Consider the following 15,844-nt stretch of genomic DNA (forward strand, 5'->3'; position numbering starts at 1 on the left):
GGGGGGGGAATACAGAACACTGGGAAAATAACATGAAAAGAGAAGTCAACACATATCAGCAATAACCATTAATGTCAATGGCCTCAATTCCCAATCAAAAGAAACAGACTAGCAGAGTGGATCAAGAAACAAAATCCAACAATATACTGTAAACAGGAAATGCATTTAACTCAAAAGGAAAATCACAGACTCAAAGTAAAAGGATGGGAAACAATATCCATGCAACAGGAACCCAGAAAAACGCAGGAGTAGCTATTCTGATTGCAAACAATGTAAACTTCAACAATGATTAAAAGAGACAAAGAGGGTTACTACATTCTTTTCAGGGGAAAGCTGCAAAAGGAAGACATAAAAAAAATATCCATGCAGAAAATATAGAAGAACCCAATTATAGAAGGCAAATTTTAACAGACATGAAAAAAAAAAAAAAGGAATAAGAATTTTAAAAGGGGATTTTAACACCCTAGTCACAAAGAGATAGATCAAGTAGACAAAAAATCAGCAAAGAAACAACACAACTAAACCAAACCTGTGAATGAATGGACTTAGTAGATCTTTATAGAGCATTCCACACAACATTAGAATATACATTCTTCTCAGGTGCACATGGGACATTCTCTGAAAGAGACCACACACTAGCACATAGAACATGCTTAAGTAAATGCAAAGGAACTGAAATTCTCCCACGTATATTATCAGACCACAGTTCAATGAAACTGGAAATAATAGAAGAAATCACAAAAGCTCCATAAACACATGGAAATTAAGTAACACCCTGCTGAACAACCAATGGGTCACAGAAGCAATTAAAGTAGAAATTAAACACAATTTACAATCAAATGAAAATGTAGATACAAACTACTGCAACCCGTGAGATGTAATGAAAGCAGTCCTCAGGGGGAAATTTATAGCAGTGCATTCCCATATTAGGAAAACAGAACAAGCACAAATAAATGAAACTGTGCTACACCTCAAACTTCTAGAAAAAGAAGAGCAAGTAAAGCCCAAAGCCCAAAGTAGGGAGGAAATTATAAATACCAGAGCAAAAATAAATGCAACTGACACTAAAAAAAAATACAAAGAATTAACAAATCGAAGAGTTGGTTCTTTGAAAAAATAAGTAAAATTGACAAACCCCTAGCCAATCTTACAAAAAACAGGACAGAAAAATACTGAAATCCATGCAATAAGGAATGAAAAGGGTGAAATCACTACAGATCCTGTAGAAGTTCAGAAGATCATCAATACCTACTTTGGAAACTTATACTCTCATCAGACAGAAAACACAGAAGAAATGGACAGATTCCTAGATACATAAGAACTGACAAAACTGAATAAAGAAGATATACAATTCTTGAATAACCCAATATCACACAATGAAACTGAAAATGTAATAAAAAATTACCAACAAAGAAAAGCTGAGGACTTGATGGGTTCACTGCTGAATTCTACAAGAAATTTAGAGAAGATTTAATGCCAATTCTCAAACTGTTTAATGAAACAGAAAGGGAAGCAATTCTCCCCAACTCACTCCTGGAGAAAGTGAGTTACCCTGATGCAAAAAACCAGAGAAAGACCCAACCAAAAAAGAGAACTATAGGCCAGTCTCCCTAATGAACATAGATGCAAAAATTCTCAATAAAATATTAACTAATAGAATGCAGGAAATCATCAAGAAGATAATACAGCATGACAAAATGGGATTCATCCCAGGAATGCAGGGATGATTCAACACACACAAATCAATCAATGTAATACACTATATCAACAGAGCCAAAGATAAGAATCATGTGATCATCTCAATAGATGTAGAAAAAGCTTTTGATAAAGTCCAACACTTATTCATGATAAAAAGCCTACAGAAAACTGGAATAGATGACTTTACCTCAACCTGACAAAAGCCATCTATGACTAAACAACAGCCAACATCATACTAAATGGACAGAAACTGAAAGCTTTCCTTTAAAATCAGGAACAAGGATGTCCATTGTCACCACTCTTATTCAACACGGTTCTGGAAACACTAGCTAGAGCAATTAGACAAGAGAGAGAAATAAAGGGAATAAGGATAGCAAAGGAAGAAGTGAAATTATCATTATTTGCAGATGACATGATACTCCACCAAAGGACTCCCAGAATTAATAAACAATGCAGTAGCATTAGCAAACACTCAAAAATCAACAGAATTCCTAACACAAACAATAAACACACTGAGAGAGAAATTAGGGAAAACGTACCTTCCACAAAAGCATCCAAAATGTTGAAATACTTGAAATCAATCTAACAAAGGAAATAAAAGTTCTACACAGTGAAAATTATAATACTCTGAAAAAAGAGATCAAAGAGGATTTCTAAAAATGGAAAGATATTCCTTGCTCATGGATCAGCAGAATCAACATTGTGAAAATGGCCATACTCTCAAAATTGTTATATATATATTCAATGCAATCATGAGCAAAACACCATTAGTATACCTAATATATCTAGAGAAAACATTCCTAAAATACATTTGGAGCCAGAAGAGACCCAAAATGGCAAAGGCAATGCAAGCAACTACAGCAAGAAAGGAGATATCAGAACCCTTGACTTGAAATTACACTACAAAGCTACTGTGATAAAATCAGCATGGTATTGCAAAAAAAAAAAAAAAAAACAACAAAAACCTACCTGAAGATCAATGGAACAAACTAGAAGATGCAGCCACCACCACACATTTAGCTACCTTATCTTTGACAAAGGGGGCAAACAAGCTCACTGGAAGAAAGATAGCCTCTTTAATAAATGGTGCTGGAAAAACTGGCTCTCCACATGCAGAAGACTAGTACTAGACCCATGTCTATCACCATGTACTAAAGTAAAAATGGATCAGAGATCTAAATATTGAAACAGAAACACTAGATCTACTGGAAGGGAAAGTAGGTGGAAATCTTGAAGAAACAGGATTAGGCAGAAAGTTCATGAACAAAAACCAAACTGTATTAGAAATACTTTAAAGAATCAACAACTGGGATCTCATCTTACTAAAAAGTCTTTGCATATCAAAGGAAATCACCAACAGGGTGGGAAGAACACCCACAAACTGGAAAAAAATTTTGCCAATTTTCCTTCCAACAAAGGACTTCTGTCTAGAACATATAAAGAACTGAAAACAAATCAGGTTACCAAACTTCAAAGACCAAATCCAAAAATAGGCATCTGAGATGAATACACACTTCTCAGATGAAGAAATACAGATGGCAAATAAATACAGGAAAAAATGTTCAATGTCACCCGTCATTTGAGAAATGCAAATTAAAACAACACTGAGATTCTATCCCCAGAAAGAATGGCTATCATCAAGAAATCAATAAAAAATGCTGGCAGGACTGTGAAAGGAAAATGGAACCCTTCTCCACTCTTCGTGGGAGTGTAGACTGGTACAACCATTGTGGAAATCAGTGTGGAGATTCCTCAAAAAATTAGGATCAGAGGTCCCATTCAATCCAGCTATTCACCTCCTGGATATTTTTCCAGAAGAACTGAAAACATCATACCACAGCGATATATGTGCACCCATGTTTATAGCAGCACAATTGGTAATAGCTAAATCTTGGAAATAACGCAAATGTCCATCAACTGAGGAATGGATAAAAAAGATGTGGTAGTTTTCTACAATGGAGTATTATTCAGGCAAAAAGAAAGATAAAGTAGAGGCTTTCATAAATAAAGGGATGCAACTTGCTAAGTGAAATAAATCAGACTCACATGTTTAGACATCGTATTGCCTTCCCTAGTGTAAGAACCTGGAAGAGTAAATAAAATCTGAAAACCTTAATAGATATTGTGACAGGGAAAGAAACTGCTCAAACTGGAGATAACTGGGATGAGAGAAAGGAGAAAAAAACCAGAAAGAAAAAAAATAGCTATATTTATATACACAGGATAGCTAAGATACTTGTAATACTAGTTTGTACAGGTTTATTGACATGAACAAGCAACTTTTAACTTTTTTTGATCAGTCTTACAGGCCTATATTTGGTAATCTGGACAACTACTTTAAGGATAAGAATATGCAATGTAACAACTATTGTTGATTTCTTCTCACCTTGTTTGAAATTCTGTATAATTTTCATTGTTTTTAGATTATTTTGTTAATGACTATGTTTGTGTTACTCTGCTTTTGATATTTTCTCTTCAAAATTAAAGAAAAAAATATATGTATATACATTGATAGCTGGGATAAGTACGTTGCTGATGTCTGGTTTTGTTGAAAGGAAGAGTTGATGCTTCAGTTTTTTTGATTTTCTTGCTCTTGACCAATTTTGCATGCTTATATCTGGTATTCAGAACAACTGGTTAGAAGACAACAACAGCACAATATAACAGCTATTGCTGAGTTCCTACCATCTTATCTGATAAAGCTCTGTTTCGCTTCAAATGTGTTTTTTATTACTTGTCATTGTCTTTAATTGTTTGATCAATGTTACATTCTTGCATTTGGTAACCTGAGCAATTTCACTGAACATAACAATATGTACTAAAACAACCAATGTTGCCGGGCTGGTGGCGCATGCCTGTAATCCCAGCACTTGGGAGGCTGAGGCAGGAGGATCACTGTGAGTTCAAGACCAGCCTGAACTGCAGAGTGAGAAACTGTCTCAAAAAGACAGAAAAAAACAACAACAAAAAAAAAACCAACGTTAATTCCTATCATCTTGTTTTGAAATCCTGTATTGTTTTTATATTGTTTTGGTTTTTTTGTTTTCATTTTTTTTTTAGTCTTTAAAATAAAGAGAATACAAAAAAACAATAAAAATACAGAATTTTAAAATAAGACAGGAAATTAACAATAATTATTATATTGCATATTGTTATCTTCAAAGTAGTTTCTTGGACTATCAGTTAATGGTTTCTGATTGAATTTAAAAAGCTCAGCCATTTCGGCACTCACTACTCACCACAGTTGAACCAGCTAAATTTGCTCCGAGGTGTAATTTATGCTTAATTAGAAAATTTCATACTATAGGAAGGGAGGCCTAAGTATGTGTGTTTGTTCTAATTTAAAAAAATAAAGATTACTTATAAATTACTGTATCAGAAATGAGAAAATATTGGGGAAAAAGACAACGTATACCTAAAAAGTCCTCTTCCTTTATTTGTTGTAAAGTGCTCTAAGTAAGCAGCTTCCCAGAGTGTGCAGAAATATGTAGTCTGGCTTTTGTAATTTATATCATCAGTAATGCTGCTCTATGGGTATGTGGTATCTTTGCTCAACTGCTACACAGGATGTGTGATAAGGCTGATCTTGCTGCTAAATTCTCCTGACATCATTATTGTGCTCTCTTAGATCTAGCTCTTATTCCTACAGTAAATATCTGGCAATAACCTGTATAAACTATAATTTTATTAAGAGAAACTTATATACAGGGTAATGTACTCAGGATCAACTAACATTTACCAAGCACCAGATACTACACTAGGTACTTTGCTCTCCTCTTTACATATTTAAAGTGGTGAGTATATCTTACATTTTTCTTAGAAAACTTGCAACACTATCTAAGGAAAGAGAGTTCCTAGTTTGACATCGGAAAAAATTTTCTCAGATGTAAATATTTAGTGCCTTCTAAGAGATAATGTGGAGGAGACTCAACTGCCTTAAGTAATAAAACATGCAGTTAGGCCATAAGGAATACACAGAGAACTAAGTCAAACCTAGAAATTCCCATACATGAAAAAATAAATATGATGCATGCCCGGACCTCCCTCCTGGAGGTCACAGAAAGAGGCAGTCTGTGGCCACCACAACAGCAGCCTAGCTCTGGCCACTGCGCATGCCCCAAGCTGCCTGGAGACACGAATGAGGTGGTCCATGCTTACCCTGCAGCTCATGTCTGGGCTCCGCCTGTGCCCTGAACTGCCTGGGGACACAAGACCAAGTGGTCCGTGATCACACCACCAGTGCAGCCTGCCTCTGGGTCATACGTGTGCCGTGAGCTGCTAGGGGACACTGGATCAGACTGTACATGAATGGTGGACATCATGGTTTGCATCTGAGACCTGGGAGAACTAGGTACACTTCACCATCAGCTGGAAGACCCCAGAATAAGCAGCGCATCTTAGTGGAACACTGAGGAGCAAGCCTGACCACCAGGAAAACCAGGGACGCTAGCGACCTTTGCTGAGCTGTGAGGGAAGAGAGAGACTCAGTGCGCTGGCTCACCAAACATGACAAGACGAAGGACTAAAACGCAATCCCAGAACTCCACCCCACTCAGAACAAGTCCAAGAAACACTGACATAGGAGAACTTGGTAAACACACAGAGGAAATTGTTGAAATGAATGCAATGGAAGTAAACAAACAACCCCATGAGGCCATAAAAGACATCAGATCAGAAATAATCTCTCAGGCAAAAAATGAAATAACTATAATGAAAGAATTGCTCAGCACATCTATCTATCTATCTATATATAGATATATATATGTATATGAAGTAGATGACATAGGAAACTGATGTAAACAGATGATGAACAATATAGGAATGAACTAGAATGCATGAAATAGATTCAAAGAGATATCCAAGAAATTAAACCTTCCATTGAAAGCTGACAAAACCACTTGAATGAAGCCAAAGATAGAATTTCAGACCTTGAAGACAGCATGGAAGCTAGTGATCCTGAAAGAAAGGATGTCTTAAAATCAACAAGGAACCAGGAAAAATCAATTCAACATCGCCAAGACTAGGTAAAGAGAAATAGTGTACGACTAACAGGGGTCGATGAAACAGCAGGAGGCAACACACATGGCATAAAAAGAGTATTTGCAGAACTAGCAGCAGAAAATTTTCCAAGAATGGAGAAAGATTCTGATGTACAGATAATTGAGGCACATAGAAATTCAACTAGTTATAAAAAAGTAAGACTACACCCAGGCATATAATAATTAAGATCCCAGATATCCAGCAAAAGAACTGAATATTAAAAGCTGCTAGAGAAAAGAAACAGATCATCTATAAAAGAAAGCCCATCATAATCACAGTAGACTTCTCAACACAAACCACTCAATTGAGAAGAGCTTGAAGGTAAGTATTACAGGTCCTGAGACACAACAGCTTGCAACCAAGATTGATGTATCTTGCAAAATGTCCTTGAAATTAAATGGAGAAATGAAATATTTCCATGACAAAGAACTGAAGAACTTCATGAGTGCCAAAACAAGCATACAAAGTGTACTAAAACATATTCTAGACACAGAAAAAAATGATGACAATTTCAAGAACAACAATAGAAAGGAACCCTCAAGCAGAGCAAGCAATTAAACAGGTAGAAAAAGTAGGAAACCAACAGCAAGTAAATAACATGACAATGATAAGCAAACATGTATCAGTTATAACTATAAATGTAAATGCCCTCAACTCACCTGTCAAAAGAAAGACTGGAAAAGTGGATTAAGAAACAATCTAACAATATACTGTATACAAGAAACACATTTAACTCAAAAAAGAAATCTACAGACTGAAAGTCAAAGAATGGAAAACAATTCTCCATGCAATGGGAACCCAGAAAAAAGCGGAGTATCTACTATGTTTGCAGACAATGTAAACTTCAAACTGAAAACAATCAAGAGATAAAGAAATCAATACATACTTTGAGGGGAAAACTGCAAGGGGATGAGATAACAATCATAAACACGTATGCACCAAATGTGAGAGCACAAAACTATGTAAGACAAATCTTAAAAGACATGAAATCCCAAATAATTAATAACACTATTGTAATAGAGGACCTCAACACCCCTTTGACACAAAAGAATAGCTCAACTAGATGAAAAAAAATCACCAAAGAAACAGATCTGAACCAAAGCTGGAAACAAATGGACTCAGCAGATGTCTACAGACTGTTCTACCCCACAACATCAGAATACACAATTTTCTCAGCTGCACATGGGACATTCTCTAAAACAGACCACATTCTAGCCCACAGAACACACCTAATTAAATGGAAAGAACTGAAATTATTCCATGCATATTATCTGACCACAGTGTAATGAAATTGGAAATTAACGAGAAAAGGAACTCCAAGAACTCCAGAAACACTTAAATAACAACCTCCTGAACAACCAATGGGTCACAGAAGAAATTGAAGAAAAAATTTAAAAATACCTACAATCACATGAAAATATAAATACAACTTACCAGAATCTGTGGGATACAATGAAAGCAGTCCTCAAAGGGAAATTTATAGTGATGAACTCACACATAAGGAAAACAGAAAGAGAAGAAATAAATAGCCTAATGCTGCACCTCAAACTTTTAGCAAAAGAAGAAGTCAAGACTGAAGCCCAAAGAAGGGAGGAGATTATAAAGATCAGGGCAGAAATTAATGGAATTCAGATGAAGAAAACATCACAAAAAGTAAATGAATCAAAGAATTGGTTCTTTGAAAGAATAAAATTGATAAACCCCTAGCCAATCTTATCAAAAAAAGAAAGGGAAAAACTCAACTTAATGCAGTAAGGAATGAAAAGGATGAAATCACTACAGATCCTACAGAAATTCAAAAGATCATTAATACCTACTTGAAAAATTTTTACTCCCACAGGACAGAAAAGTCAGAAGAAATGGACATTGCTAGATATGTATGAATTACTAAAGTTGAATCAAGAAGATATAAAAATCCCAAAAAGCCCAGTATCAACTAATGAGATTGAAAACGTCATTAAAAACTTACCAACAAAGAAAAGCCCAGCCCTGAAGGATTCACAGCAGAATTTTATAAGAAATTCATAGAGGACTGAATACCAACACTCCTCAAACTCTTCAATAAAATTGTAAAGGAAGCAATTCTCCCTAACTCATATCTGGAGGCAGGAATTATACTGATAGCAAAACCAGAGAAAGATCCAACCAAGAAAGACAACTACAGACCAATCAGGGCTGGGGGTTTAGCTCAGCAGCACAGCACCTGCCTGGCAAGCGCAAGGTAGTGAGTTCGATTCCCGGTACCAGAAAAAAAAACCAAAAAAAAAAAAGAGAACTACAGACCAATCTTGCTCATGAACAGAGATGCAAAGATACTCAATAAAATACTAGCAAACAGAATGCAGCAAATCATCAAGAAAAAATACACCACAACCAAGTTTGACTCATCCCAGGAATGCAGGGGTGGTTCAATATACACAAATCAATAAATTTTATACACCATATCAAAGGGGCCAAAGACAAAAACCACACGATCATCTCAATAGATGCAGAAAAAGATTCTGACAAAGTCCAACATGCACTCATGATAAAAGAAACCCTACAGAAAATAGGAAAAGATGGTCTTTACCTCAATCTGATCAAAGCCATCTATGACAATCCAACAGCCAACATCATACTAAACAGACAAAAACTAAAAGCTTTCACTTTAAAATCAGGAACAAGACAAGGATGTCCACTGTCACCACTCCTATTCAACATAGAAGCATTTAGAAGCATTAGCCAGAGCAATTAGACAAGAGAAAGAAATAAAAGGAATAAAAATAGTATAGGAAGAAGAAAAATTATCACTACCTGCAGATGACATGATAGTCTACATGGAAGACCCCAAAAATTTTACCAGAAGACTCCTTCAATTAATCAACAAATTCAGTAGCATCACTGGATACAAAGTCAACACTCAAAAATCAATAGCATTCCTATACACAAACAACAAACAGATTGAGAGAGAAATTAAGGAAACCATACCTTTCACAATAGCATCCAAGAAATTGAAATATTTAGGAATCAATCTAAGAAGTAAAATATCCACTCAATGAAAACTACAGTACTCTGAAGAAAGAGATAGAAGAGAATTTCAGTAAATGGAAAAATATCCCTTGCTCATGGATAGGAAGAATCAACATTGGTCATACTAACAAAATTGTCATACTAACAAAATGGTCATACTAACAAAATTGTACACATTCAATGCAATTCTCATTAAAATACTATTAGCATACCTACAGATCTAGAGAAAACATGCCTTAAATTCATCTGGAAGCAGATGAACCAAAAACAATCCTGGGTAACAAAGACAAGTCAGGTGGCATTGCAATCCCTGACCTGAAATTATACTACAAATCTACGTAATAAAATCGACATGGTACTGGCTAAAAAACTGACCTAAGGATCAATGGAACAGACTGGAAGAAACAGCCACAACTACAAACACACTCAGCCACCTAATCTTTGACAAAGGGGTCAAATAAGCTCACTGGAAGAACAATAGGCTCTTTGATAAATGGTGCTGGAAAAACTGGCTTGCCACTTCCTGAAGACTGAAAATAGATCCAAGGTTATCACCACACACCAAACTAAAGTCAAACTGGATCAGAGATCTCAATATTAAAACAGAAACACTAATCTACTGGAAGAGAAAGTAGGTAAAAATCTTGAAGACATACAGGTAGACAGAGAATTCATGAACAAAAACCAAACTGCATGGGAAATACTTCAGAGAATCAACAACTGGGATCTCATCCTACTGAAAAGTTTTTGCACATCTAAAGAAATCACAAGCAGAGTAAAAAGAAAACCCACAAATTGGGAAAAAATTTTAGCTGACTGTCACTCAGTCAATGGTCTTCTATGTAGAACATATAAAGAGTTAAAAAACATTAACCCCCGCCAAATTCAAAGACCCAATCCAAATATGGGCAGCTGAGACGAATGCACACTTCTCAGATAAAGAAATACAAATGGCAAGTAAATACATGAGAAAATGCTCAACATCATTAGTCATTTGAGAAATGCAAATTAACACAACACTGAGATTACATCTCACCCCAGTAAGAATGGCTAACATTAATAAGTCAACCAATAAGAAATACTGGTGAGGCTGTGGAGAAATAGGAACTCTTCTCCACTGCTGGTGGGAATGCAGACTGGTGAAACCACTGTGGAAATCAGTATGGAGATTCCTCAGCAAACTGGGTCTAGAAGTCCTATTCAACACAGCTATTCCCCTTTTGCATATTCTCCCAGAAGATCTGAAAGCATCATATCACAATGATATATGTGCACCCATGTTTTTATTAGTCCAATTTGTAATAGCTAAATCGTGGAAGCCACCCAAATGTCCATCCACTGAAGAATTGATAAAAAAATTGTATTTTTATCTACTGGAATATTACTCAGCTATAAGGAAAGATAAAGTCGAGGCTTTTACAGGTAAATGGTCACAACTAGAGACCATACTCATAAGTGAAATAAATCAGACCCACATGTATAAGCATTATATTGTCTCCTTGGTGTAGGAACCTGAAAGACTAGGTGAAACTCAAAACGTACAATAGATGATAGGAAAGGGAAAGAAACTGCTCAAAGGAAGGAGCGACTGGGATGAGGGAAAGAAGAAAAAAGAAAGAAGGCCAAATATAAATATATATCTGAATAGCTGCAATGATTATTGCTGATGTCTGATGGTGAAATGAAATGAACAGTCAATATTTACAATTTTTTATGCTCTGATCGATTTTGCATGCTTCCGTCTGGTGGTCTGAGAAACTGATCTAACGTAACAACATGCAGTGGAATTACAATGGTGAACTCCTACCATCTTGTCTAGTGTTTTTTTATTTTATCGAAGAATTATTTTCTTATTCTCTTTAATGGTTTGAGCAATCTTTTATTCTTGCATCTGGTAATCTGAGCAATGTAGTTGAGGATAGCGATACATAATGTAACAACCACTGTTGATTTGTATTAATTTATCTTGAGAACCTATATCACTTTGAATGTTCTTGCTTTGATTTGTTAATGTTTGTGATACTGGTATGCTGCTACTGTTCTATTTCTTTTGTTTGTTTCTCATTTACTACTCCCTTTAAAATAAAAAAAACGAAAATGGTAAACTATGGATAATAAACCTTACATTGATATTCTACCTCTTAAAGTGCAGATTTTTTTTTTTTTTTTTTTTTTTGGTTTTTCTCCGTACCGGGAACCGAACTCACGACCTTTCGCTTGCCAGGCAGGCGCTTTTGCCGCTGAGCTAAATCCCCAGCCCCAAGTGCAGATTTTTAAGACTTTTTATAGCTTATGTTTCAGTCTTATAAGGTGAAAAGTTAGTATTTTTCTATGAAGAAGATGCATATGAGTTTTATATAAAAGTTAGTACACCTATTTTTGGAACTCAAACTGATGTAGCTGTTAGATTTGTATATGTCTTATTAACTGTTTTTCTGCTGTATTCTAATTTCCAATGAAAGGTTTATGAAAACACCATGTCATTTTTGTCAAAAACTGCAAAATGTAGAAGCCATTTCATAAGATGAAAATTACCTTGTTTATTTATAACTGAGTATGCAGCCAAAAATCCTCGTCCAGAATTATGGATCCCACTCATGAACAGCACTGTAATTTCATTATTTTTTGATTCAATTGAATGGTTCACTTGTAACCCCAGACCACAGTATTTACCTAGAAATGAAGAAAGAAAGGTATATGTTTGATAGGACTCTCATGAAGTCAATAATATTTGCAATAATATGTGGCAGGTCAGAATAACAGAATGAATTGGGAATTAATAAAAAATAATGACAAGGATGTTTAATAATTAAAAACTATTATTACTCTAGAGAAAAAAACACTGTCAATAATTCTCCAAATAATTCAGAATAAAAAAGTAGTTACACTGATCTTAGAATTTTTTTTTTTTTAAATGAAAGCATTTCATGCAGGTAGATAACCACAACATGCTTAATATCCTTCTCTCAAAAGTTCCTGATTCCTGGCCTCAGAGCATTCCTCGAACTTTTTTTGACCTCATTTTTTCCTCTGAGAATTGTGAGACTCTGTTCAATCCTGGTGGGTGATTACATTTATCCTTGTACCTTTAACTATGATCTAACACAACTCAAGCTTCCATCCACAGCCTCTTCCTTGAACTTCAGATGCATACATCCAAGCCTGCCTAACTTTCACTACCTTTCAATGTCCATGTAGAAAATAACATGTTCTCAGTACAGCTCTAACTACACTAAGATAAAAAGCAAAATGAAAAGGTAAGCAAGAGCTCCACCGATAAATTATAAAATGGATTTCCTTATGTAGCTGGTAAGCTGTCTAACAAATTCTAATTAAAAAGTTCCAAAAAATGCTTTAAGTGACAGTGATATTACCTGAATAAGAATAATGTAGATTTTCAGGGATACCATAATCATCAGGTAAAAGGATATTAAAACTACAATGAGATACCAAAATATACCCATAAAATGGGTATAGTAAAAAAGACTGACAATAAATCAAGCACAGATGAAGTTATGGAGAAATTAGAACTTTTATACACTATACATTTTTTATAGACACTAATACTGTAGTAGGACTATAAAATGGATAGACTTTATGGAGACAGGAAGGGGGTCTGAAGCTGGAGGGATATGGGGAAGGGGCACAATAAAAAGGATCAAGATTCGACGTGTATATATATGTACTAGTATCCTGTGATGAATATATTCATCATGAATCATAAACATATACTAATAAAAATTTATAAACTTTTTGACAGTTTCTAAAAAGGATAAGCATAAACATATATAGCCCAGAAATTCACTTCTAGTTATTTACCCAAGAGGAAAGAAAATGTTTCCACAGAAAAGCAATGCAAATGGTCACAATCATACATGAGTCAAACTGAAACAATCTTACGTAACAGTTAATGGATAAATAAATGTGGTAGTGTATACCCATGCAAAGGACCCATATACAACAATACAAGGAAAGACCATATGTACAACATGGGTGAACCTGAAAAATACCACGCTAAGTGTAAGAAGCCACTTGTATGATACTTATAGAAAAGGCCAGTAAAGGGAGCAGGGGAGTCCGTCAGTGGCTGCCTGATCTGCTCAGGGGAACAGACGAAGAAGACACGTCTCTACCTCACGGCTGAAGATAAAGAAGAGAATTCATTCCAACGGGCACAAAGGAACCTTGTGTGATGCAAAGTTTTTATATTACACAAAACTTCTATACCTGGATTTTATGATGTGGTACAGCTGTATACATTTATTCAAACTCATCAAACTATACATATTAAAAATGTATGAATTTTATGATATATAAATTATATTTCAACACAACTTATATAAGAAATACAGACACAATTTTTATTGTGACGATTCATCATATATTAATGAATTCACTTTACTGTTTTCTGAAAGATAAACTAGGTCACAGAATTAGATGCTGTCATAGCTGAAAATCCCTTAAAGGTCTATTACAAATCCCTTATTCAGCAGTTGAGAAACTGGAAACCATGCAGGTAACTATACTGCCTGGTCAGTCACAGTCTATATTCTCTTTGGGGAATGAGTACGTCCTTCCCTAATTCTTATATTGCAAACTCTAATATCTGGGTTTTCATGTTTGGGGAAGAACTGAGTCAAAGGGCAGAGCTCTCTTGATGAGGCCGCAATCTTTTAAGAACAGAATCACAAAGTTGCTTCTTCTCTACTATGCCTCATGAGTACATGGGTATACCTGTTGCATATGGGTCCTTTGCATGGGTATACAAGGGAACACAAGGGGGAAAAAAATTACCAGATGTAAACGAGGAAGAGGGTCTTGATTGATCTCCGTCTTCCAGCTTATATAGCGATAAGGAAGGAGGAAAAAAACGTGTCTATAATCTGGCAAACTAGTTGATTCTTTAATTCCAGACCCACATATTGGCCCTTCAAAGTTATTTCTAATTTAACATAAAGCACATAACTGTGAACAGCCACAGGTTCTGGTGGTTCTCAGAGCCAGCTAAAATCCCTAAAGATTTCTTATGGTGAAAAAGAGAGGACTTTAAAAGTAAGTGTATGGATATATAGAGAAAATTACAAATATACAAGTAAATCATGTATCCCAATAACCATAAATACTAAATAGAAATGGAATCAATGCTCCAAGAAACAAAGTTTAAAAGAATCATTAGGAATGAAGTGTAATACAAATCTACAATGCAATACTACCACTTCACAACCACTGAGATTTCTAGAATTAAAACAATAGTAACAAGTATTGACAAAGATGCAAGACTGTGAGGATGTACAGTCACTTTGGAAAACAGTGTGACAATTCTTCAAAAGGTTAAACACAGCACATGACTCATAAATTCCATTCCTAGACATACATTGAAGAAAAATGCAAACATAAGCCCACACAGAAACATCTTCTACAGTCCCTTGGTATCTATAGGGGACTGGGCCCAGGACCATGCCCCACCACAGATACCAAAGTCAAGCCCTTTATATAAAATAGTGTGGTACCAGAATACAACTTATGGCAAACCATCCTCCTGTATACCTTCTATCATCTTGTAAGACAGTACAATGTAAATACCATGCATATGGTTGTCACACTGTTTAGAGATTGTCAGCTCACTTTTACCTGAATATTTTCTATTCATGTTTTGTTTGAACTGGCAGAGAACTGCAATTACAAAGAGCGAGCTATGTATGACTGCTCACAGAGCCACACTCACAGCAGGACAACCAAGCGGGCATCCTGAGGTTCTGAGCCAACAGCACACTCTTTTGGGCAAACAGTAAACTGTGAGAATGGAGATGACCGGAGCACAGTCTGCTGAGAGAAAAACTGTCTCCTGACTCTTCGGGGAAGAAATGGCTCTAACTCTCAGTGGGAGTAGGTGCAAGACTTCAGTGGCCGAAGGAGAGAAAACAAAGAGACCGAGAAAAAGCAGCTGCTTTTGCTGCACCACTAAGAGAAACAGATCCCAGGTCTGATTCCCGGGGCTCCAAGAAGAACCCGACAACTGCATTCATCGGCTACCACTGTTAAAAGCCAGGCCACCTCAAGAGGAACTGCCCTAAGAGGCCCCATGGGCCATGCCCTG

The 15,844-nt window shown here is 35.8% G+C and overlaps 1 protein-coding gene across 5 annotated transcripts in view; it reads right to left on the reverse strand.

The window, feature by feature from the left end:
- The window catches only part of Dcbld2 (discoidin, CUB and LCCL domain containing 2), an 82,901-nt gene that overhangs the window by 36,734 nt on the left and 30,323 nt on the right, over positions 1-15,844 (reverse strand). For 4 of the 5 annotated variants that reach the window (XM_013515116.1, XM_013515117.1, XM_013515118.1 and 1 more), the window contains exon 3: positions 12,283-12,420. The exons of the other annotated variant lie outside the window; for it this stretch is intronic. In XM_013515116.1, the coding sequence (XP_013370570.1) occupies positions 12,283-12,420 (138 nt within the window). The remainder of the gene's footprint in view (positions 1-12,282; positions 12,421-15,844) is intronic. 5 annotated transcript variants of the gene reach the window in all.

Source organism: Chinchilla lanigera, unplaced genomic scaffold (assembly GCF_000276665.1).
Source record: "Chinchilla lanigera isolate Chin_1 unplaced genomic scaffold, ChiLan1.0 scaffold00026, whole genome shotgun sequence".
Taxonomy (NCBI): Eukaryota; Metazoa; Chordata; class Mammalia; order Rodentia; family Chinchillidae; genus Chinchilla; species Chinchilla lanigera.